The sequence below is a fragment of the Lepus europaeus genome, chromosome 13, assembly GCF_033115175.1.
Source record: "Lepus europaeus isolate LE1 chromosome 13, mLepTim1.pri, whole genome shotgun sequence".
In the NCBI taxonomy this organism is placed as follows: Eukaryota; Metazoa; Chordata; class Mammalia; order Lagomorpha; family Leporidae; genus Lepus; species Lepus europaeus.
In genome coordinates, this window is record NC_084839.1 from 57,239,956 (window position 1) to 57,264,088 (window position 24,133).

At 39.5% G+C, this 24,133-nt stretch overlaps 1 protein-coding gene across 3 annotated transcripts in view; it reads right to left on the minus strand.

The window, feature by feature from the left end:
• The window catches only part of USP34 (ubiquitin specific peptidase 34), a 235,373-nt gene that overhangs the window by 6,662 nt on the left and 204,578 nt on the right, over window positions 1-24,133 (minus strand). For 2 of the 3 annotated variants that reach the window (XM_062209502.1, XM_062209501.1), the window contains 9 exons: window positions 23,497-23,644; window positions 18,315-18,949; window positions 16,699-16,856; window positions 12,879-12,957; window positions 11,524-11,650; window positions 10,496-10,603; window positions 8,565-8,669; window positions 8,325-8,449; window positions 7,201-7,324 (listed from right to left, as the gene is read on the minus strand). In XM_062209502.1, coding sequence (XP_062065486.1) covers window positions 7,201-7,324; window positions 8,325-8,449; window positions 8,565-8,669; window positions 10,496-10,603; window positions 11,524-11,650; window positions 12,879-12,957; window positions 16,699-16,856; window positions 18,315-18,949; window positions 23,497-23,644 — 1,609 coding nt within the window. The remainder of the gene's footprint in view (window positions 1-7,200; window positions 7,325-8,324; window positions 8,450-8,564; window positions 8,670-10,495; window positions 10,604-11,523; window positions 11,651-12,878; window positions 12,958-16,698; window positions 16,857-18,314; window positions 18,950-23,496; window positions 23,645-24,133) is intronic. The other variant, XM_062209503.1, reaches the window with a different exon arrangement.

The window sequence follows — 24,133 nt, forward strand, 5'->3', positions numbered from 1 at the left end:
TAGCGTGGTGTACCTATTTATGATGCAGCATGAACCATACCTATTTACTAATACAGAAAAGCTTCCCCTGGACCCTCCTGTATAATACATTCTAGAAACCCCTGGGCCACCCTGTGGTAGGCTAAACACCCCCCTTTACAGTCCTGCCCACCCCCTCTCAGAGCTACACCTTCTTTGGAAGGCTACCCCTTCACAGCAACAGTTTTACTCCCCCACAGCACCTTCCAAAGCACTGGGGACGATGAACCCCTTGCCTCTGACTCAAGCTAGAAGCTAATACCTTTTATTCCACACACTCCTCCTCCATCTAAGGTGGCTTACTTCCTGGGTGCGAGGCAAAGGGAAATGGAATCCCTAAGTTCTCAGGCACATATCTAAGCCTTGCTCCACGGAACAGGATGGACATGCCTAAAACATCCTGGCTTATGCACCCCTGACTTCAGGCATCCTCAACAAGGCATGGCCCACCCTGCCCTGTTCCCACCAATGAAGGAATACACAAAAATAAAAAATGTTCCAAATACATCCTTTTTCACTACTAACACCTCATACTGTAGAAAATGCTACTTGTGTTGTTAAGAGGTAAAGAAGTATGTCAGATTATTTTGTATTGCCCATAGCTGCTATGAGAAAAAAGTGTTTCATGTGTATCTTTACTAGTTATGGTTTTTCCTGTCCAAACTGTGTTAGGGTTCTGTCCAATTGTCTACCAGTGTGTTAAGCCCCTCCAAACATTATCCAGCAGAGGCAGTGGCCTTAGCCACTGGATGAAAGCCATGACTAATGCACTCATAGGAAACATGCGACATCTTAGCCCAAGAACAGGACTTTTTTGATTTGCCTAATTCCCCTTGTTTTGACTTCATACCAGCTAAGCAACTGACTGTTGCTCATTCAGCTTCCCACATAGGTTATTGAAAGAAAACCATCTGATGGCCCAGCCATGGACTATTCAGATCCCTATGACAGTTCTTTCTCCTGTATATTAACATACTATGACCAACCTCAGAACTATAAATGTCTCTTCGATGTGATTACCATGTGTTAACCTGGCGTAACTGTGTTTGCTTTGGGTGAGCTGATAAAAGATGGCCTCTCATCTGTACCAGATACCATGACTAGTCAGTGCTGAGATCTATTAACCCCAAGAAGGCTTCTGAAAGAGTGAAGCAGGCGGTACCACCCTGACACCACAGAGAGGAAACATGGATCCAAGCAGTCCTTCCTGCAGACTTGAATTGTTACATTTGCTAGTTGTACTAAATTTTTCATTTGAGAGATTCTGAAGACTTCAGATTTTCTAGGTTCTTCATTAAGTTAAATGGAAAAAGTCAGTTTCTGTTTAGTTCCATTAAGAAAAATTTCAAAACCAATGTTACATAAAGATGATAAAAGGAATTCCTGTTTTGTGGTTGAAAATGAAAAGTACTTAACTAAAATGATCAAAACCAAGGGATTTATTTTGTTTTGAGCATAACACTGTTGAGTTTGCACATATAGTACCCCAAAAAAAACCTGGTGTAATTAAAGAGTTTGCTCTACATACCACTGTTCTATATTAAAGCCTTTCTTCCAATTACAAAACCAAAGTATAGTCATTACAAATAACTTAAACCTTAGTTAACAAAGAGCCTCATAAGTTCATCCTTAAATGATTAGTCTCTATTTTTTCCTGTATGCGTACTATCTGTGATTTCCCCCTGTTTCTAAGAATCTGCCTACTGTTTTCCAATTTTCTTTTTTTCATGTAACTGAAAGACTGTTCCTGGCTTCTTGTTTTAATAGATTGGGTACTGCTGGGTCAGAGGTGTGAACATCTGGCAATGCCAAATTTTCCCCCAATCAACTCTGACTAGTTCTCCATTATATGTTCTTTCCTCCAGACTGTTTTAAGTGGGGGCAATCTCTAAACTTTATCTCAGTTTAAAATTAAAATAAATAAATAAAAGGTCAAGAGAGATAAATCATTGATGCTTTCTTTATAAATGCATGCAAGCAGCTTCTCCTTTGGTCACCAGACATTCACTGTGTAAACAGCCTGTTTGTGTACTTTGAACATTTTGCTTGATGTTCTTCAATGTTTTACCAAAAGACTAAAAAAAAGCTCTTTGTATACTGGCAATGTTAGTTATCTGTTAGATATGTATTTTTTCCATTCACCATTGTTTTAATTCAACTTATGGCACTTTTCACAATGTAGTATTTTCAATTTTCATGTAGTCAACATTTTTCACTTTCTTATTTCTGGAATTTTTTTTTTTTTTTTGGACAGGCAGAGTGGACAGTGAGAGAGAGAGAGACAGAGAGAAAGGTCTTCCTTTTTCTGTTGGTTCACCCTCCAATGGCCACCGCGGCCGGCGCACCGCAGCCGGCGCACCGTGCTGATCCGAAGCCAGGAGCCAGGTGCTTCTCCTGGTCTCCCATGGGGGTGCAGGGCCCAAGCACTTGGGCCATCCTCCACTGCACTCCTGGGCCATAGCAGAGAGCTGGACTGGAAGAGTAGCAACCAGGACAGAATCCAGCACCCCAACTGGGACTAGAACCCAGTGTGCTGGTGCCGCAGGCAGAGGATTAGCCTATTAAGCTGCAGCACCAGCCTTATTTCTGGGATTTGAGTCCTATTCAACAGGGTCTTTTGTAAGGTGGTATCTATATGATCCTAAGTTTTTCTTTAGTATTTTACAGATTTTTTTTCCAGAATTAAATCTTTAACCATCCTGTAATTAATTCTTGTCAAAGGAATTAATTATAGGTACTAAAGATTTGTATTTCCCCACAGAAAGCTAGCCAATGATCTTAGTACCACCTCTTCTGCACTCATAGGATAGATCATTAATAGCATCTACCAAATTCTAGTGTATCCAGATGTTTGCTGGGGCTGTTTTTCTATTGTCTGCCTAGGCATTTCTTTTCTAAATTAAACAGTGCTTTATTTTCCACTACAAACTGGTTTGTTCATTTTCATTTCATTTTGTTACTGTTGTTGGCTTTCATTTTTCCTATCATTTATGGCAAATCTATCCTTTTTTTTCCCCTGAAGATCTATTTATTTAAAAAAGAGGAAAATTTAAAGAGGAAAAAAGAGGAGAGACACACAGACATCTCTTTGATCTGTTGGTTTACTCCCCAAATGCCCCAACAGCTGGGGCTAGCCCAGGCCCCAGCCAGGAGTCGGGAATTCTATCCAGGTCTCTTACATGAGTAGCAGGAATCCAAGTACTTGGATCATCATTAACTACTTCCCAGGGGCCTTAGTAGGAAGCTGGATTGGAGGCCCGAGTAGCTGGGACTCAAAACAGGCACACTGATACGGGATGTCGGTGTCTCAAGTGGCAGCTAAGCCTGTTGCATCACATTACCTGGCCCTGCTGATGTTATTTCTACACCTGCACTACATGGTCTGAACCATCGTAGTTTACTTTTACGTAAGGAAGGGGAGAAAACACACCTATTTTTGCAAAAAGGATAAACCAAAAAATGAGCAAAAGTGTTAGTTAAGGACAGTCTGTGAGAGGTATCGGTGTGTACCTGACACCGTTTTGAACTGTGAACTACATACAGGAATTCTAAAACAGTTTTTTATCTTTAATAAGTCTTCTAGAATCAGCGGTGTCACATCCTCCTCTTTTCTTTTTCCTGATTTTTTTCTGGTAACCTTGGCTATTTTAAAATATAACAATACTGTGGCTTCAGTGCCACTGTGACTACAGACGGCAATGAGCAGCTTCAGTCACCCTCCCTGAGCACACTCCACTTCTTCCCATCTCCTCTAAGCACATCTCTGCCCTCCTCCCCTCAACCCTAGCCATTTAGTTCTTGGTAACTCTGTAATTGTTAATTGACAGTTATTACATAATTCCCTGTTAATACCTAACAAATGGTAAGAACCACTCAGTTACCTATAAAAACTTTTCCCCAACGCACTGGAAATAACTTAAATCCAATTTAGATCTTTGGACAATCTCCCTAGTGGTCACAATATTCTAATTTCTGGACTTTGGACTAGCTATCCTCAAGGTTCAGATGATTCAGGAAGGATATAACTGATTTTAGCCTATCCCTTGGCTTTCTGTTGCAAAGCAATCTCTTGGAAAAATTAAATAAATTAAAACCCTTAACTCTTTTCCCCATTGTGGTTACTGGTGTGGATTTTGTTTTTTCCAGCCCTTTCCTGGGTGCCTCACTTTGGAAACAGTTCAGCTGAAAGAGTTCAACTTCGAATCCTGGGCCATAACCTATTCATTTTATAGGAAGGCATAAAGTTGGCACTGTTCTTAGGTCTTTGTCTGACTTTTTACCCAAGACCATGTTTGTACTGGCTAGGATAAAACCAAGAATAATTTCTTTCTCCATTCCATTTGATTTCTTTCTTTCTTTCTTTCTTTTTTCTTTTTTTTTTTTTTGACGGGCAGAGTGGACAGTGAGAGAGAGAGAGACAGAGAGAAAGGTCTTCCTTTTGCCGTTGGTTCACCCTCCAATGGCCGCTGCGGTAGACGCGCTGCTGCCGGTGCACCGCGCTGATCCGATGGCAGGAGCCAGGTGCTTCTCCTGGTCTCCCATGGGGTGCAGGGCCCAAGCACTTGGGCTGTCCTCCACTGCCCTCCCTGGCCACAGCAGAGAGCTGGCCTGGAAGAGGGGCAACCAGGACAGGATCGGTGCCCCGACTGGGACTAGAACCCGGTGTGCCGGCGCCGCAAGGCGGAGGATTAGCCTATTGAGCCGCGGCGCCGGCCTCCATTTGATTTCTATCTAGGGCAGTGCCATCAGCCGTATTTGGCTATTTAGAATTTATTTATTTCAAAGATTTAGTTATTTATTTGAGGAGGGAGAGGGAGAGGGAGAGGGAGAGGGAGAGGGAGAGGGAGAGGGAGAGGGAGAGAGACCGACCTCAAGAAAAGTGTCTTCCATCTACTGGTTCACTCCCCACATGGCCACAAGGGCCAAGACTGGGCCACACAAATCCTGAAATTCCATCTGGGTCTCCCATATGAGTGCAGGGGCCCAAGTTCTTGGGTCATCCTTCTGCTGCTTTCCCAGGCAAATCTGCAGGGAGCTGGATCAGAATGGAGCAGCTGGGATACAAATTGGCGCTTATATGGGATACTGATGTTGCAGGTGGCAGCTTAACTGCTGTGTCATGACGCTGGCCCTTGGCTATTTAAAATTTAATTAAAATAAACAAATTCCAATTTCCTTTGTTCCCAACACATGCACCATATTGCAGATAGATAGTGCTGCACAGAAGACTTCCATCTTTGTAGAAAGTAATATAAAGTAGTGTGGTTTCAGAGAACTAAACTTTATGAGGCAGCACCACAGGAGTGATGTGATATAAAACCTCATGAAAGGGGACCCAGCATGTTGGGTGGCTGGGTGCCATGTCTTTTTCCTTCCTTTCGTGTTTAATTTCCCTGAAAGTACACATTTTTGTTGACAGAAAGACAGTATCCCAAAGAGTAGAATATTAGGTGGTCAAAGCTGTTCAAGTACCTAGAATAGCTCTTCATGTAACTTAGTCTACATCATATGAACTCAATCACCAAGAACATTTCCTAAGGTCTGCACACTTGTTTCTAAGTCCTTCTCCTTATCTGGGAGCAACACTGCACTACTAGAATTGCTGGATATTCCTCACACCTGATCACTGCCAATGACATGTTTTAGCTTTTTACCAAGTGCCATGAGTCAGGTGCACAGTCCTATCTGAGGATATCCTTACCTCTGCAGTGTTTGGACACTGAGTGTGCTCCTCAAAGGAGGAACCTGTAAGAGGTGGTGTCTAGTGCAAGGTGGTTATTCCCGGGGAGAACAGGGGAAAAGAGCAAGCCTGGTTCCTGCATCTCTCTAGCTTCCTGTCTTGCTGTGTGCAACTCCCTCACTCTCATGTCATGATGCCATCTGTTAGGTTACGTTACGTCATCACCAGAAGGCCTTCAACACAGGCCAAACCAATGGGGGCTCCCTGATCTTGGACTGCCAGCCTCCAAATTTGTGAGTTAAGCAAACCTCTTTTCTGTACAAATTACCAGCTCAGGTACTTTATTATAACAGAAAACAAACTAACATACCTCCCACATCTTGGCATTTCAGCCACACATACATAAAACCAGCTGATTTTCACAGGTGCAAGAACAACCTTTCAAATCTGAATATGCTCTCACCACTTACCAATAAGATGGTTTTTCTGAAGATTAATTATCCCTGAAAGCTGTTACTACTTCCTCCTTCTTGGATAATGAGATCTAAGGTAGGGTCCCTTCTTTTGCCCTACCTGGAATGAACCAAAAACCTTTTCCATTTGAAGGCCAGGGGGTTGTCACTGAGGGGGGGGGGCATATGGAGGGACTTTCAGAATATGTTAATACTTTCTGTCTTGATCTGGATGGTGGGTCCAGGGATGAATATTTAACTTCCTACCCTCTACAACATAACAGTATCAGGAGGGGGGATACACAGAGCCCTGGAAACTCTAGGGGTCCTAAGACATGGATGTTGAGTGTAGAGCTACATGTCTTCTAAAGATGTAGCAGCAAGAGGAAAATAACCCAACAGGAGGAGTTCTCTACCGACACTCAGGCACACCCTTGGAGATACAATATTAAGTAAGATGAGTTTTTTCTCCCCCTATATAATTTGTTGATGCTTTTGCTTGCTCTTTCTCAAACCGCCCCTTTGAAACTTCTCTTCTTTTTAGTCTTCTATTGTATGAGACTTACCTCCTAATTACTCATATATGCACCTCTGCTTCACACTGGCAAGCCTACCTGGCTTGCTCTTGTAATTGCCAGCTCCAAAGCACAGCTGGCACTATAGAGCTCTTCTCATCTTTAAGATCAGGGCTGGGGAAGTCCATCACTAAGCCTGCCTTCCTAAGCAGAGCAGTTTTTTGTTTTTTGTTTGGCTTTGTTTTTCAAATTCTGCTGGGCATACGGTGGACTTGGGCTTCTACATACAGAAGTGATCAGCCCTACTCCACACTGCATTATAGGCCAGCTGAAACTCTGGGCAGAACTGTTCAATGGAAACCAGTAAGTTGGTGTTTTCTTAAGAAAAGTTAAAATGTTCCCAAGAATACTAATATTTTTAAACATCACTTTAAAAAAGAAAAAAAAGGATTGTCTCATATTTTTCCTCCCCTTCCTGAATGTCTAGGGACTTAAAATAATTCAGTGGAATTTACTGCTCATCTTTTATACTTACTCAGCTTAACTAATGTTTCAGTAAATTTTTCACAGTTGATTGCAACTCGGCATAATAGATGGATGAATTGATGATAAGAAAAGAAGTAGTCTAGCAGCATACGATCATAAACGTCATCTTTGCCCTGAAGGTTAAAGATGATAAAATGGTTGCACTTAAATCGTATAATAAATTAAATAGCATATTTTGTGCAAATGTAATAAAATTTAACTAAAAAGCTGATTAAATCTTTAAATTCTATAAGAATCTAGTTTTAAATTCAAAATTTCTAGTAATGTTAAGATCTTAATTGTTATAAGTTTATTTGCAGTGTGCAAATGGCTATAAATTAATATTACCCATAATTTCTATATACTTGAATAAAGGAAAATTACTGTAGGAATTTAAAATGTGACACTTTAGCTCTATAGACATATCATTAAGAAGAATGAATTAAATCTGATTTTGAAATAGATTCAAAATTATTTCTAAAATGGTTACTACAGTGTTAATTATTTTCCATATTTTCTCTTATAAGAGCTTCTCAAGTATTTGCAAGATAAAAGATGGTGGGCAAGAGAGTAAGAATGACATGTGGGTAAAGAAAGGGGAAAAAAATTATTTGTTAAAAAAAGTTGAAACTAATTATCGTGTCAATGTACCTTGTCTCTATAATTTAGAATTATCATTATTTTAGAGTAAGTGTTAGAAGACAGGAACCAGATTAAAAATGATTATACATCTATCATTCAGTGATATTATGCTTAGGTCAAAAGAATATGATTTAAGGGCAGTAAAAGAAGTCATTGATTATATGACCAAATTTAAAAATAGTAAGTACCTGACAACTTTTCAGATTTAGATATATGACCCATTTATAATTTAGCCTAGTGACAAAAACTAAGGCTTACTATTAAAGGATTTATTGAGGGGTGGGATGTGAACTTACTACTTGTGCTTATTTTTGATTTTGTAAATAATCAACCAACATTTCAGAGCACTAAAAGGATAAAGTCCAAATGAGTCTAATCTTCTTAGGATCCACAAAATGGTCACTTAAGTCTAATATACTGGTAACTGCCAGGGGGGGAATTTTAAATTACTTTGTACTACAGAACCATGATTTTCCTGGCACCCCAACATACCTTACTGGTTTCCACCATTGTGGGCAAGAGGCACATATTGAGTTCAGGGCGCGGAGGCCGAATATTGCTTTTCCCTCCTATTAGCTTGATATTTTCTCGACAAGGGAAATAAGGTCCAAGAGACACTAAGACATTAAAAGTGTACAGTAAGAATAAATGGAAAAAATAAATCTCCATGCTTCAGAGTGCAGAATGATTAAATGCCAACCATATTCAAGTACTGACGAGATGAATACGTACTTGGTATATTACTGTGATGGTAAGTGCAATGGTTGTGCTGCAGAAATGGAACCAGAGTATGAAGAAAATCATGGGGACTCAAGAGCACAAGTTCCTTAAGGACATCTGAAAATTAAAACACAATTTGAGTTAAAAACCTGAAGTTATGTTCTACATGGTACTTTCAAACTCAAAACTGCTGTCAGAGTGTTATTATGGCAACCAGTTTTCATGATTCTAAAATTGCTTTATAGCTCCTGACACTGGGACAAATCCTGTCTAATGCTCAATCAGACCTGGATCAGCAGTTACTAGCTACCACTTAGAAGTTTAAACTACTGACTGCTATTTTATCTCAACAGGGTAAGTTTCATGGAGAAAGTAGTACAGTGAGAGAAACAGTTAATGCACATGCACTATGTGTTCTCATAAATGCAATCACAACTCTTTAGAAAGAAACCTAGGTTCATAGTTCTTATGATCTGAGGGAGATAATCTAATTTCATTAATTCTGTTTTATGGGGTAGATGGATGGATTCTCATTGTCTCACCATACAGAATTTTTTTTTTTTTTTTGACAGAGTTAGTGAGAGAGAGAGAAAGAGAGAGAGAGAGACAGAGGTTCTTCCTTTTTTCTGTTGGTCACCCCCAAAATGGCCACCAAGGCCAGTGTGCTGCAGTCAGCGCATTGCACTGATCTGAAGCCAGGAGCCAGGTGCTTCCTCCTGGTCTCCCATGCGGGTGCAGGGCCCAAGCACTTGGGCCATCCTCCACTGCCTTCCCGGGCCATAGCAGAGAGCTGGACTGGAAGAGGAGCAACCAGGACAGAATCCAGCGCCCATCCGGGACTAGAACCTGGGGTGCTGGTGCCGCAGGCAGAGGATTAGCCAAGTGAGCCACGGTGCCGGCTCCTGGCATAGTTTCTGGTGACTGGAGGTTATTGTTTGGTGACTGTCCTCTCTTTCTGGGAAAGGGCGAAGAATGGAGGCCAGCAGTTCCACAGAACACCACGGCTGAATGCTGGCCAAGTTATTGAGGCTATTTTGAGAAATCGTCAACAATTATGGTCTCTAAAGATTATTGCTTTAAAAGGTTTCTAATGTGGTTAAAAAAAAACTCACTATAAATTTAATATGGAGGGGTTCTTTTTAAAAGCCATAAATTATTTAAAAAAATGTGCAATCAATAAAAAGGTGAAATGCTCAGAACCTAAGGACAGCTACTCAGAATTCTTTTTGGGCACAAAAAACCTCAGTGAGGCCGGCGCCGCGGCTCAATAGGCTAATCCTCCGCCTTGTGGCGCTGGCACACTGAGTTCTAGTCCTGGTGGGGGTGCCCGATTCTGTCCCGGTTGCCCCTCTTCCAGGCCAGCTCTCTGCTGTGGCCTAGGAGTGCAGTGGAGGATGGCCCAAGTGCTTGGGCCCTGCACCCCATGGGAGACCAGGAGAAGCACCTGGCTCCTGCTTTCAGATCAGCACGGTGTGCCGGCCGCAGTGCGCTGGCCGCGACGGCCATTGAAGGGTGAACCAACGGCAAAGGAAGACCTTTCTCTCTCTCTCTGTCCACTCTGTCAAAAAAAAAAAACAAAAAACAAAACAAAAAAAAACTCAGTGAAATAATTACTCCAATCCTTTACAATGTCAGTTCTACCTTGTAAACATTTATATGATTTTACCTTGCACTCAGAGCACTGTAAGATTTTAGTTTCAAGAAACCTACAGATAACCTAAGGTCAAAGGGCTCAGCCATAATATTAAGTGACCTTCCCATGACACCACTAATAGCTACTGGTGAGTTAAGAAACAGAACTTGATTTTCTAAGGAGTTGGTAAGCCAATGTGAATTACTCATAAAAAAATAAAATGTTTTCCAAACCCTGTAGACCTAATATCACATCTTACCAAAAAGGTCTCCACTAGAGTCATACACAAGTGCATGTTTAAGTAACTTACCTATGCAGGCGTTTCTAAGTTCTGGAGGGCTATAGGAATTAAGAAGAGTTAACAGTTTATGGGCAAATTCAATTCGTTCCTGCCACTGGATTAATGCTTGTTTCACATCTGCAAATATAAAACATGCATAAAAATATTTTAGAGAGATTAAACCTCCTCACAATTTTTTTTCTATTATAAAATACAGAATGCTAAAATTTAATGTCATAAACAATTTTGGTCAAAGATAAATGACTATTTTCATGAGATGGCTATTACTATTAAACCTGCTTTACTTATTTAAGTTTCCTTTATTTGAAAGGCAAAGAGACAGGAAGAGACAGAGACAGAACGAGTGAAAGATCTTCCACCTGCTAGTTCACTCCTCAAATGCCCAAAACGGCTAGGAATGGGCCACGCTGAAACCAGGAGCCTGGAACTCCACCCCAGTCTGCTGTGTGGGTGGCAGGGGTCCAAGTACAGGGACCATCTTCAGCTGCTTTCTCATGCACATTAGCAGGGAGCTGGATTGGAAGTGGAGTATTTGGGACTCTAACTGATGCTTATATGGGATCAGGTGTCCAAGGTAGTGGCCTTAAGATCCTACACTACAACACCAGCCCATGATTTCTTAAAGCATTTATTTCAGCGTCACTAGAAATGCATGTAAATTCAGAAATCACACCTTATTATAGGGACGTAAGCGTGCTACACATTATAGCTATTTCTTTTGAAACTAAAAATGATATAATCCAAGCCAGGAAGTTTCCACTTGGAGAATCTTCACAAAACACCCACCCAGTCACTGCTTGGCAACCTTTCTTAATCTTCCAAAAATTGCCATGTCCCAAAATCCTACTGGATGGCTTATTTTTCAGTAGGGCATAAAGAAAACACAAAAGAGCATTCCAGCTTTACAGCAGAAGTCATGAAGAACACTTCCTGTGGCTACGCAGCTTCACTCTCACCTTCCACACATAAATGAGAGAAAGCATCTTTCTTTCCTTAACAGGAGTACTAACAAAAATAAGTAGTATGGATGACCAAACCTTTTCTCTGAAGATATGGGCGTGTGGACTTCAAAACTGAAAGGAAAATTGACAGAAGTTCTACTAAGTCTCCAGTGACATGGCAAGCTGTAGCTTCATGATACATCATGTGCAATGTGTTGAAAGACTAGAAGGGATTTAAAAAAATGGAAAAGTTAATTTCACTTTTACTTTACTGAGCCACACAGTGGTTGTGTTCCTCTTCTATGATGTATGTGTTTAGAATCACCGTATGTATATATGTGTGCAAACCTATGTGCTTTCCATACACAAGCCATTCCCCCATCCAATTCATCTTCAGAGCTTGAATACTTTAGCTTACTTAAACCTTGAGTTTTTCTATTGCATTTTCAAAGAAACATCCTTTCTCTAATCCTATTAAAGCAGTTCATCAATCCACACAGAATCAGTCATAACTAATTCCAAAATGCCTCCCCTAGACGCTGTGACAGCACATCTGAACAACGCAGCTGCACAGTACTGAACCTGTAAGCTGTGAGGACAGGCACTCAGTGCTGTGTCCCAGTGCCCAGCACAGCCTGACAACAGCAGGCAGTCAAGCAGCTCCTCAGTGAAATGTTCACTGCTTCTCTGCATGGCCACAGACACGTTATTTGGCATTCCTCAAATACAACCAATTCCTCCTGGCCTCTGTGCTCATGAAGGCATTTACCTACTCTCCCGCTTGCCCTTTCAAGCCCAAATTCTTCAAAGTGTAATTTCAAAGATGTCTTCTTCCTATTCTATATGTTAGCTTAACAAACTACACTACTCCTTAATTCTTAAGATGCTCTTAGCATGTACTCTTATGTTTACCTGCATTGTAAGTATAAATAGCATGCTTTAAAAACCATTTCACACCATGGGAAGAAGGAAGAGCAGATTTTAATCACCTGTGACAGTCTCACTGGCTTCCTCTGATAATGCTAATCTCAGTGCTGTACTGTGTCAAAAAACTGGCCTGTTTGGAAATCATATGTGCCCTTAGTTAAATCCCATGAGCTTCGTATCTATCCTTACAACTGAAAAAAAAAGTCTATTTCAAATGATTGTTCTAAATACAAAATTAGGGGAGAGGTATCGAATTACTATGGAAAATGAAATAGCCTCCCCACAATTTTGAATATAAATTTGCATTTGCTGATCTATACGAGTATGTAAGGATTAAATTTTTGCACTAAAATAAACTTGTCTTTTAATATCATTTTCCATGAACTTGTTGAAGTACCCTCATATAATTAAGATACTACTATCAGTAAAGCAGTTTACCATAAATTCCAAATACTCTTAAAACGTAGTCTTGATGAGAATGTTACAATGAGATAAACCCACAGTAAAATGCAGTAAATATTTACCTCAGTCATCAGGATTAACCCACGATTAAATACAACAAGAAGTCTGTCTTCATCAGATTCTAATAGTATTCTGAAGGCACTAGAAGAATAAAGTTAAGTTTGAGAACTCTGAATTAGAACAGAACAATTGGCTGATGAAAACACAGAAGTAACATTTCAATTTAAGCTCTCTGCTCTCCTACCTCCAGAAAAAGAAACTGCTTCATTTGTTTTTTGGTAGTGCAGTACAGTTGAGAATCCCAGATATGAAAGTTGGAAATCAAAAATGCTCTAAAATTTGAAAACTTAACGGAGCATTTCAGATTTCCAGATTAGGGATGTTCAACTGGTAAAGCCTGTGCAAACATTCTAAAATCTAAAAACCTTGGAAAACTAACACGTATGGTCGTAAGCATTTGGGATATGAGATATCTATTAGTATCTATCAAAGGAAGTAACACTGAGGGGCCAGCTGGCCCTGCGGCACAGAGTAGGTTAAGCTTCCGCCTGCAGTGCTGGCATCCCATATGGACGCTAGTTCACGTTCCGGCTGCTCCACTTTCATTCATTCATTCATTCATTCATTTATTGACAGGCAGAGTGGACAGTGAGAGAGAGAGACAGAGAGAAAGGTCTTCCTTTGCTGTTGGCTCACCCTCCAATGGCCACTGTGGCCGGCGCATCGTGCTGATCCGGAGTCAGGAGCCAGGTGCTTATCCTGGTCTCCCATGGGGTGCAGGGCCCAAGGACTTGGGCCATCCTCCACTGCACTCCCAGGCCATAGCAGAGAGCTGGTCTGGAAGAGGGGCAACCGGGACAGAATCCGGAGCCCCGACTGGGACTAGAACCCAGTGTGCCAGCGCCACAGGTGGAGGATTAGCCTATTGAGCCGCGGTGCCAGCCCTGGCTGCTCCACTTTCAATCCAGCTTTATGCTAATGTGCCAAGGAAAGCAGTGAAAGATAGCCCAAGTGCCTGGACCCCTGCATCTACTTGGGAAACACAAAAGAAGCTCCTGGCTCTGGATAGGCCCAGCTCTGACAGTTGCAGCCATTTGGGGAGTGAACCAGTGGATAGAAGATCTCTCTGTGTCTCCCTCTGTGTCTGTAACTTTGCCTCTCAAATAAATACATAAATCTTAAAAAAAAAAAAAAAAGGAAGTAACACTGCACACATAAACTTTGTCTGAAAAAGGCAGAAAAGAAGCCCTTTGAGTAACTTAAAGAAACACCGTGTTAGTATCTAGTCAACTTTTTTTTTTAAAGATTTACTTATTTCTTTAGGATGCAGTTACAGAGAGGCAGTGGGAAAGAGAGAGAAATCTTTCACCTGCCGGGTCACTCTCCAAATGGCTGGTACATCTGGAGCTGGTCCAAACTGAACCCAGGAGACAGGAGCCTCTTCTGGGTTTCCCATGCAGATGCAGGGGCCCAAGGACTTGGGCCATCTTATGCTGCTTTCTCAGACCACAGCAAAGAGCTGGAACGGAAGTGGAGCAGCTGGGACTCGAATCAGCGCCCAATTGGGATGCCAGCACTGCAGGTGGCAGTTTTACCCCTGTACCACAGCGTCAGCCCCCTCTAATCAACTCCATGATGGTAGAAGACAGTTATGACAGGAATATTTTCAAAGTTTCAGTGTAAACAGTGTTGATTTTTATAATGGATTTGTTTTTCTATATTGTTAAGTTCTAGCTAATAATACAATATATTATCAAAGCACCCATCAGGAAAGAAAGAATAACATAGGAGGAAAAAGGAGGAAAAAAAGACAAAAAACATGTTGATCTTGAAAATAACTTATTAACAATTACCAAAGTAGTTCTATAAATGTTGTTTTACAAACCTTATTTTTTAATGAGCTTTAACTAGCAAATCTTGGCAAAAGATTACATTTAAAATTAATGTCAAAAATTTTAAATGATTCCTTTTAAAGAGTTCTGGCAAAGGCATAGTTAATTTCACTTGTGTACTAGTGAAGATTCAAATTTAAAAGTTTTCTGAAGAAAATAATCCAAGATAACCTTATCTTGGGTTGATTAGTTTAAGATACCACAGTGAGGTGTACAATAAGGTACTGTTTAAAAAAAAAAAAGTTCTGAGAATTACGACAGTCCTCCCATTGCAGAGAAATAAGTTACTATATGAACCCCACATGGCTTTACTGCATTAGGGCGTGTGCTTTACTACATTAGAATGTGTTTGGAGGCCGGTGCCACGGCTCAATAGGCTAGTCCTCCACCTGCGGCGCCGGCACACCGGGTTCTGTCCCAGTCTCTCCTCTTCCTTTCCAGCTCTCTGCTGTGGCCCGTGAGTGCAGTGGAGGATGGCCCAAGTGCTTGGGCCCTGCACCCGCATGGGAGACCAGGAGAAGCACCTAGCTCCTGGATTCGGATCAGCGCGGTGCGCCGGCCACAGTGCACCGGCCGCAGCGGCCACTGGGGGGGTGAATCAACAGAAAAGGAAGACCTTTCTCTCTGTCTCTCTCTCTCTCACTGTCCACTCTGCCTGTCAGCAAAAAAAAAAAAAAAAAAGTGAGCTGGTGCTAGCATAGTGGGTAAAGCCACTGTCTGCAATGCTGGCATCCCCTATGGACGCCGGGTGAGTATCTGCTGCTCCGCTTCCCATCCAGCTCTCTGCTATGGCCTGGGAAAGCAGTGGAAGTTGGCCCAAGTGCTTGGGTCCCTGCATCCATGTGGGAGACCCAGAAGAAGCTCCTGGTTCCTGGCTTTGGATCAGCACAGCTCCAGCCATTGCGGCCATTTGGAGAGTGAACCAGTGGATGGAACTCTCTTTCTGCCTCTGCCTCTCTGTAACTCTGCATTTCAAATAATGTTTTTTAAAAGTGTGCCTAAGAAAGGACATAATCTCTAAGTCTTAGACCTAATACAGAGAGGCATTTTAAGAAATTAGCCTGAGGGGCTGACACCATGGCACAGTGGGTAAAACTGATGCCAGCAGTGCCGGCATCCCATATGGGCGCCAATTCAAGTCTCAGCTGCTCCACTTCCGATCCAGCTCTCTGCTATGGCCTGGGAAAGCAGTGGAAGATGGTCCAAGTGCTTGGGCCCCTGCACCAGCAGGAGAGACTCAGAGAAAGCCCCTGGCTCCATTTTGGCCCAGCTCTGGCTGTTGTGGCCATTTGGGAGTGAAACAGCGGATGGAAGACTTCTCTCTTTTTCTCTACCTCTGATTCTCTGTAACTCTGCCTTTCAAATCAAGAAAGGAAGAGGAAGAAGAAGGGGAAAGGGGAGGAAAAAGAAATTAGCCTGAACAAATATCTACAGGTGAAGGGAATTAAGTGTAATCTATAGTAGTTCCTCTGCAGCCATTCAGTAACTTCTGTAGCTATGAACAATTAATTGTAAAATTTATGTTTTGTTATTCTGGCCAATTTCTACAGAAAATAAAGCCAAACACATAGACATGGGCAAACAAGAAGGAAAACCTAACAGATTTGACCAAAGATGGAGAACTCAGGTTCTGGAGGCCTCTACAACTGAACTACCCAAGTGTTAAGTTAGGATGAGCTGCCATAGACAAGATAGTTCAAAGTTTGGGAAGATTGTACAGTAAGGGTCCCTGTAGCCCTAGGATCGTGATAAAACCACACAAAAATACAAACCAAAAGAAAAACTGCAAAAATTGCTCAAAATATGACTTCTTCCAATGTGTCTAAATGCACAGGCACTTCCCCAATAACCTTAATATGAAATTATTAAACTGTTATTAATAATATAAATTATTTCTCTTTTAATGTCAAAAGGATGGTCTCCATCTCCTCACTTGGAAAAACAAAACAAATGGCACACACAAAAAAACTACAGAAAACATTGTTATTACCTTATTAAAGTTGTCCAGCAGGAGCGGCCATCTAGGCAACGTAAGTAACAACTTATGGTTGTTTTCTTAAACTGTTTAATATCTTCTAGTTCTTCTTCTCTCATATCTGGTCTCTGAGCTATAAAGAGTTGCATCAGATTAAATAGTTCTTCCACTGCCTAGAAAAGGTAAAGAAACATGATGAGGTTCTTTTAATCCTACAATACTGTAAAACATCTATTTCTTACTTTTGAATGTTATACTCACTAGCCACCACTTAAAACTGCACTAATCCCTAATTCTATTTTAAAGAAAAACAAACAAACAAACAAACAAACAAAAACACAGGAAGATCTTTCAAAACCCATGGAAAAAGCCCATTATAAAAATATGTGTGGATTTCAGAATTTTTTGCAGCAAAATACTTAGTTTTTTCTTACATTTTCCATGGAACTTTTAAAAGTACCCTCCCATTGTGCACTAAAAAAATCAAGAAATTTTAAAATCAAGATCAGATAGGTTAAAAACTACAAGTAAATATAATTTTTAGTTTTAACATAATTTAAAGCACTAGTTCAAATGTGTATCCAGAGACAGGCTAGGCCAATTCCCTGTCCCTTTATATTTAATAAGGAGAAATCATTACTTTGTTAGAAAGATTTACATGTCTAAGTTATACCTGATTTAAAAGTGTTTCTGAGATAACTTTTTGTAGCAACATTTTGAATGACCTTTCAAATGATTAGATGAATGCTTAGTTGACATTCCTGATAGATGACATATAATAACTAATATTTTAGTAAAATCAATAGTTGTGATTTTCTAAACTCACTTATGTGCAGTTAGGTAAGGACTGCTTTTCAAACACGTATTTATGAACTGAAATCTTCAATTTTTTACTTTATAGCAAAAACAGATGTAAGCACCATTTCTGTCAAAATCTATTAAGTTTCTACCACAAAATGCATTACACTTCACTGATATCAAGAGCAAGCAACAACACAGGGAATAAGCATTCTAACTCACCTAACACTTGTCAGAGGTATATTCTATTCTAGGTATCATATTTAGTAATTAAAGTAGTATCCAGGAATAAAGGTTTTATAGATGGAAAAAAATTTAATATGAAATCTACAAATAGTCTGCAGAGCAAAAGGATCAGATTTAGACTGCATCCTTGTACCCTGACACTTCTTGGACATTTCATTTACTTGGCTGTAGCTTCAGAAACAATAGGTACAGGCTTAGGATAAAATGGTGTCTAGCACATAGCCTAACAAAGTATGTAGATCTTCATAGTGAATACCTATTAAAGTACTCAATTTTCCTAAACTGTACCACAGGGCAGACTTTTTTCATTTGGTACACATGAAAGTTATCTTTTCAAAACCACAAATTGAAAAAGGTAAATTCCATTAGAGAAAAAATTTTAACTTCAACCTGAGAAATGTCTTCTACAAACATACCAATTTTATAACAATATAGCATTTCATATGCGTATTCAAGAAAGCAAATATGTATTAAGTACTAATTTAAAACCATTCTTCTATATTTTGTCACCATTTCCCACAAGGGGAAAAACAGATTATTTCCAATCAGTTTTAGGGTACAGATACAAGAGTAACAATTTTACTCACTCCAGGGTATTGGCTGGCATGTGGCGTAAGATTCTTAAAGGCCCACTGGATATTCTGGTGAGAAGCCAGTTGTCGAGTGAATGCAGGAGACTGCTCACAGCAGAGCCTCAGAATGCCGTAGTAGGCGGGCAGCATCCCACGGTTAAAAAGCACCACATCCTGATCATCATGGTCAGCAAGGATGTAATTGAAGGCAATGTTCTTGGTTACCACTGGGTTCTGAACAATAAGGCGGATATTCTCTGGACAGTCAGCACACACATTGTACCAAAATGAAAGCAAAGCCTGTTTATTGTGATTTGTAGCTATTGCTGGCTCAGAAAGTTTAGGCTGGAAAAGGTTCCACAAATCCATGAAATATGTGGAAAACATCAGCTTCTCAGTTTTGGAAATTAAACAGTAAGTCATAAAGCTAAAATAGGGCACTAGCTTTGTAGTGCCATGAACAGCAGCATCAACATAAAGTTTGGCTCTTGAGAGCAAACCAAGGAGCACGTTGTAGACCTGATGTAGGACTACTGTTGTGTCTGGACTGAGTGGAAGGTCACGGGTTGGGATGTGCAAAGACCTTGTTGACCGGAACATCTGGCGGAATGAATTGCTTGGTATAAGGGACACCAGAAGATAAGCTGCAGCTATAAAATGTAAAACAAAACTGTCAGATCCTTATAAGATATAAAATAGACTGAAGAGCAGTCATTAAACACAAAGCCACTCTTCCCTTTAATAATTAAAATGAATATAAATTAAGGGACATGAACATCGTTCTTAATATCTTTCTGCTTTACCCTTGGCCCTCAAAAACACTTCAAGGTGTGACAGAAACCACCAATACCTTTCATTCTGCCATCATTGTTTATTTTAAGTGGCGACTAATGCCATTAACACTTTTTTTTTTAACTTTGAGACACAGAGAGAGGTAGAGAGTTGCCCATGCATGCAAGCAAGCGTACTCCCAGTCACTGATGCACCCCCACCCCCACCACCACCACCAAATGCCTGTGATTATAGACTAGGCCAAGGCCAAAACCAGGAGCCAGGAACTCAAGTTGAGTCTTCTATGTGGGTAGCAGATACCTGTTACACATGAGCCATCATCCCCACCTCCCAGATTCTGAATTAGGAGGAAGCTGGCATCAGAAACTGGAGTCAGGTACTTGGATATGAGATGCTGGCATCTTAAACACAGGGTCAAATGCCCACCCTCAAACAGGCTTTTAAAATTTTTCTTGAATTGTTTTTTTACTTATTTGAAAGGCAGAGAGAGAGAGAGAGATCTATCCACTGGTTCACTCCCAAGTGCCTCCAACAACTGGGGCTGGGCCAGGCTGAAACCAGGAACCTGGAACTCAGAGTCTCCCACATGGGTGGCAGGGGCACGAGTACTTGAGGCATCACTTGCTACCTTTCAGTATTCACATTAGCAGGAAGTTAAAAGCAGCATCTTAACCTCTGTGCCAAATGCCTGGCTCCTTAGAAAGTTGTAAAATCTCTTCTGTTTGGCTTCCCCAAGATGTAGAATTGTAGTGGTTAATATAATCTTTTATTTATTCTGAGCAAAGAATATGATTTCTAGAACAAAACAGCACATGGAGACAGAAGATCCACCCAAAACTGCCTAACATGGTTAAATTATTTAACATTTTATGGTCTTAGTTTTCTTTTTACTTGAAAGACTTTATCCTTCAATATACCTGAAAACCATCATTAAAACTATTATAATTCTGAGCAGCTAATGACTTAACAGAATCCACTTCTAAAAGCAGATACTATGTGCAAGGTATTGAGATAAGTACTTTATAAAAATCTAATTTAGTCCTCACAATCAGCCTGGATATAGGTGATGGTAAATGGAAAAACCTGAATCTTACAGAGGCAAAGACAGATAAAGAGGAGGGGCCTAGATCAGGCTTTGAAAAACAATGGTAAAATACAATGAAGATAAAGACAATGGTAAAAACAAACATTAACAGTATTAACAAGAATTGCTAATGTTTATACAGTGTACACTACTGGACATAATAACTATGTGGTAGGCAATGCTTTTAGTATCCTAACCTTCATTTAGGCTTAATCTAGGACTACCCCAGATGTACACAGTTAGTGGCAGAGCTGGGATTCAAACCCATTCTGATGGGCTAAACACAGAAACAACATCTGTCACAGATCCTTTCCAAGACCCTCATGCCTGAGACTTTTGGCTCTTTTCAAAACACCCACTACTAGTTCTATCTCCTGCCATTCTACCATAATTTGATACTTTCTATCATGGTGTCAAAGCAAATAAGTCATGGTTTAAAAAATCAATTATATTTTACTTTATAAATTAATTTCAAATTAAAACTATCTGTGCACAAACTCCATTTTTTGCATATGTGTTTACCTATATACTACTCTGGTTAGTTTGATATTTTTAGCCTTACTTTGGTATTGTTTCAAATGTAAGAATTTGGCATGTAGATATCAGCCTGCTCAATTTCTGCAGAAAATAGCAATTGAGAAAAGTAACTTATGATTTTAAAAAATTGATTTAAGTTACACAGTATTACTTCAACAATAAGAATATTTTCCAACATACTAAAAAAGTTGAAAAAAAAAAAGCTACTCAATTGACATTTTGCTTTGCTTCATCACATACCAAAGTGTGTCTTCATTTATATAAATAGCTGTATGCTTTTAAGCAAAAATAAATTCTGCTAGGGAGAAAAACACAATTTTGAAATTATGTTTGTGTTTGAGAACTGTTAAGAAAATTAAACTGGAAAAAGAGACAATCTGTTAAAAACTGCTTTGTTATAATTTAAGAATACCTGCGTCTATCTTTTTTTTATTATTATACAATGTTCACAATCATATGAGGCTACTTAAAAAGTTTATGGAAAAATGGAACTCAACTCAAAGTTAAAATTTATTTTCATGCAATAAATTTTGAAATCCATGCATTTTTTCATGATATGTTTTCTATAAACTTTTTGAAGAACTTATAATTTTAAAATGATAAAATTTAGCAATTTGTTTCATAACTGAATTTTTAATTTTTCACAATTACAAATAATGCAATATGGTATTCACATATTGAATGACTTAAAGCACAATCGATGAAATGGTTTTATCGTGTTAAAGAGGCATCTGAATCCACAGTGTTGAACTGCAGTCTGTCGCATACTATTACGATGTCATTGCAGTGCACAAGACAGCCATTTCCTCAGAACTGCAGGAGTAACTACATGCCCAGATTTCAAATTTTAGAGGAACAAAAAAAAAACTATATTTTAATTCCATTTTCCATTAACTTTCTGAAATACTTTTGTATCAGGTGTAACAGTTGACTAAAAAGCTTTTCTTGGTTCAGCAGACTTTTTTTTAATTGTTTTATGCTCAGGTTTCAGGACAAGCTCTTAAAAATATCCTGTTACGGGGTTAACTAAACTGGAAAGAAAAACGAGCCCATAAGCAGACTGCCAATGCCAACTCATGTGTCCTTTTTACTGATACATATTTCTCTCAATAAATCTTTTATTTTAGAACAGGTAATATCTGTACACCTCTCATCCAGTTTCTCCTACTGGTAATATCTAGTCTCACTATAGTACATTTGTTGTAACTAAAGAGCCAGTACTGGTAATGAAATTCCATATTGTATTTAGATTTCACTAGCTTTGCTTTAATGGTCTTTTAAAAAAATATTCTCCCAGGATTCCACCTAGGATATGTTCCTTTAGTCATTGTGTCCTTTGAAATTTCCTTTTTTTGTGACAGTTCCTCAGACCTTCCTTGCTTATGATGGCCTTGACAGCTTGAAAGCATTTCACAGAATGTCCCTCAACCTGCGTTTGTCTGACATTTACCATGGTTAAGACTTAGGTTGTGGGCTTTTGGAAAAATGCCCACAAAGATAAACTGATGAATTGCCCTTTGCATCACACTGTGCCAGGGCACATGTTATCAACTTATCTGTGATGATGTTAACCTTAATCACTTGGCTGGGTGTTAAGTTTCTTCACTATGAAGTTATTTCTCATGTTCTATAAAGTTACCTTATGTTCTATTCTTTGAAAACTCATACTCAAGGACTTAGGAGTTAAGCTACATTCTCTGGCAGGTGGGGGTGGGGAGGCACAGGGAAGGGTGTTACACTAAGTTATTTGCCATAATTTCTATCTGGGACATTCGTTTCATCTGCATTTATTTTTACACATCATTTATTTTTATCAGTACAAGTTCATGGCACCTATTTTATACTCTGGGCTCTATGCCATGTTATTTAATTACTCTCCTTGTTCTAGCTTTAGCCATCGAAAGGTACTTTCAGGTTAGGCTCTGGGTTCCTTGGACACGCTCCCATGATTTTGTGTTTTGAGTACTCCCTTACTTTCTTCCACTACAAGATTCACTAGGTTCTTCTGCTATATACCTTGCTCTAAAATTACTTCTCCAAGGAACTGTGAATCCTTTTATTGGAGAATGATGTTCAGAATCCAACATCTGGGTTATGTGATTTGTTGATACCAGATTGTCAAGGACTGTAGGCCCTTCTCAGCGGACAGCTTGAAAACACATTTTCAAAGATCAGAAAAATTTCAAAACTCACTAATTCTGATTTATTTTCTTTGAACTATCAAGATGAACATATTCTATTTATATACAAATAAGTTTACATCCTGCAAAATAACTGCTTTTGATATTTGTCCATCTGTCTTCTAAGATCTTTATTCTTTACTGACTTGTGTACAATGGTGTTTAATATTTAACTCAAAATTTCAGTTAATATTATCTCTAATTATTTTATACCCTTATTAGTATTTTACTCTTAGCTTCCTCAATAGTTACTTTTAAGGTAGGATTTTCTGATATTTTACTCCCTTTCCTAATGTTGATTGTGCTTTGTCATTCTCTGAAAGAAACAAAAATGGAAGTGGTGATGTCACCCAAAGGATACATGTTTTTTTCTCCTTAAAGAACAAAACACTGCAAATATTTGTAAAACAATGTTACATGTTTCCAAATACTGATAGAATTTTGGCCTTTGATAACAGATCTAAGAGCATAGCAAATGGGAATATCAGTTGTCTTAAAAAAAAAAAAAAAAAAGAAAGAAAGAAAGAAAGAAAGAAAGAAAAAAAAAAACCCTAAACTTAAAACAACAATAAACGGCTTGTTAAATTCTGAACATTTGACTTACAAGTCCTGACTCTAGGATAATTGTGAGCCAAAAGAAACCGCTCGACCCAGTTTTCCATATTCTGTAGGACCCAGCTGTGTGCCAGTTTATTTCGGGGTGTCTGTACAGCCAACCAATCCAGACACTGAGAAGGATTGTATTCAATCACCTACAAACAAAAATGACAAGAACAGAATATGAGGCCAACTGAATGAGCAGTTACTTTTTATACTTCTTTTTGGTATACACCATTAAACCCTTAAAGCTAAAGTCATTTTTTGAAAACTAGAGTCCAATGAAGTTTTATCTTTTTCCCATTTTTAAAGCTACTTTTTCCTACCAATAGGAAATGTTCAGGAAAATCTATTCTCAAAATAAATTTAAAATAACCAAGGACTTTATAGGACAAACATGAGAACTCAATGACTAAGATGTCTTTAAAATTACAATTATTATTATTATTATTATTTTTTTTTTTTGACAAGCAGAGTGGGCAGTGAGAGAGAGAGACAGAGAGTAAGGTCTTCCTTTTCCGTTGGTTCACCCCTCAATGGCCGCTGCAGCCAGTGCACCATGCTGATCCAAAGCCGGGAACCAGGTGCTTCTCCTGGTCTCCCATGCGGGTGCAGGGCCCAAGCACTTGGACCATCCTCCACTG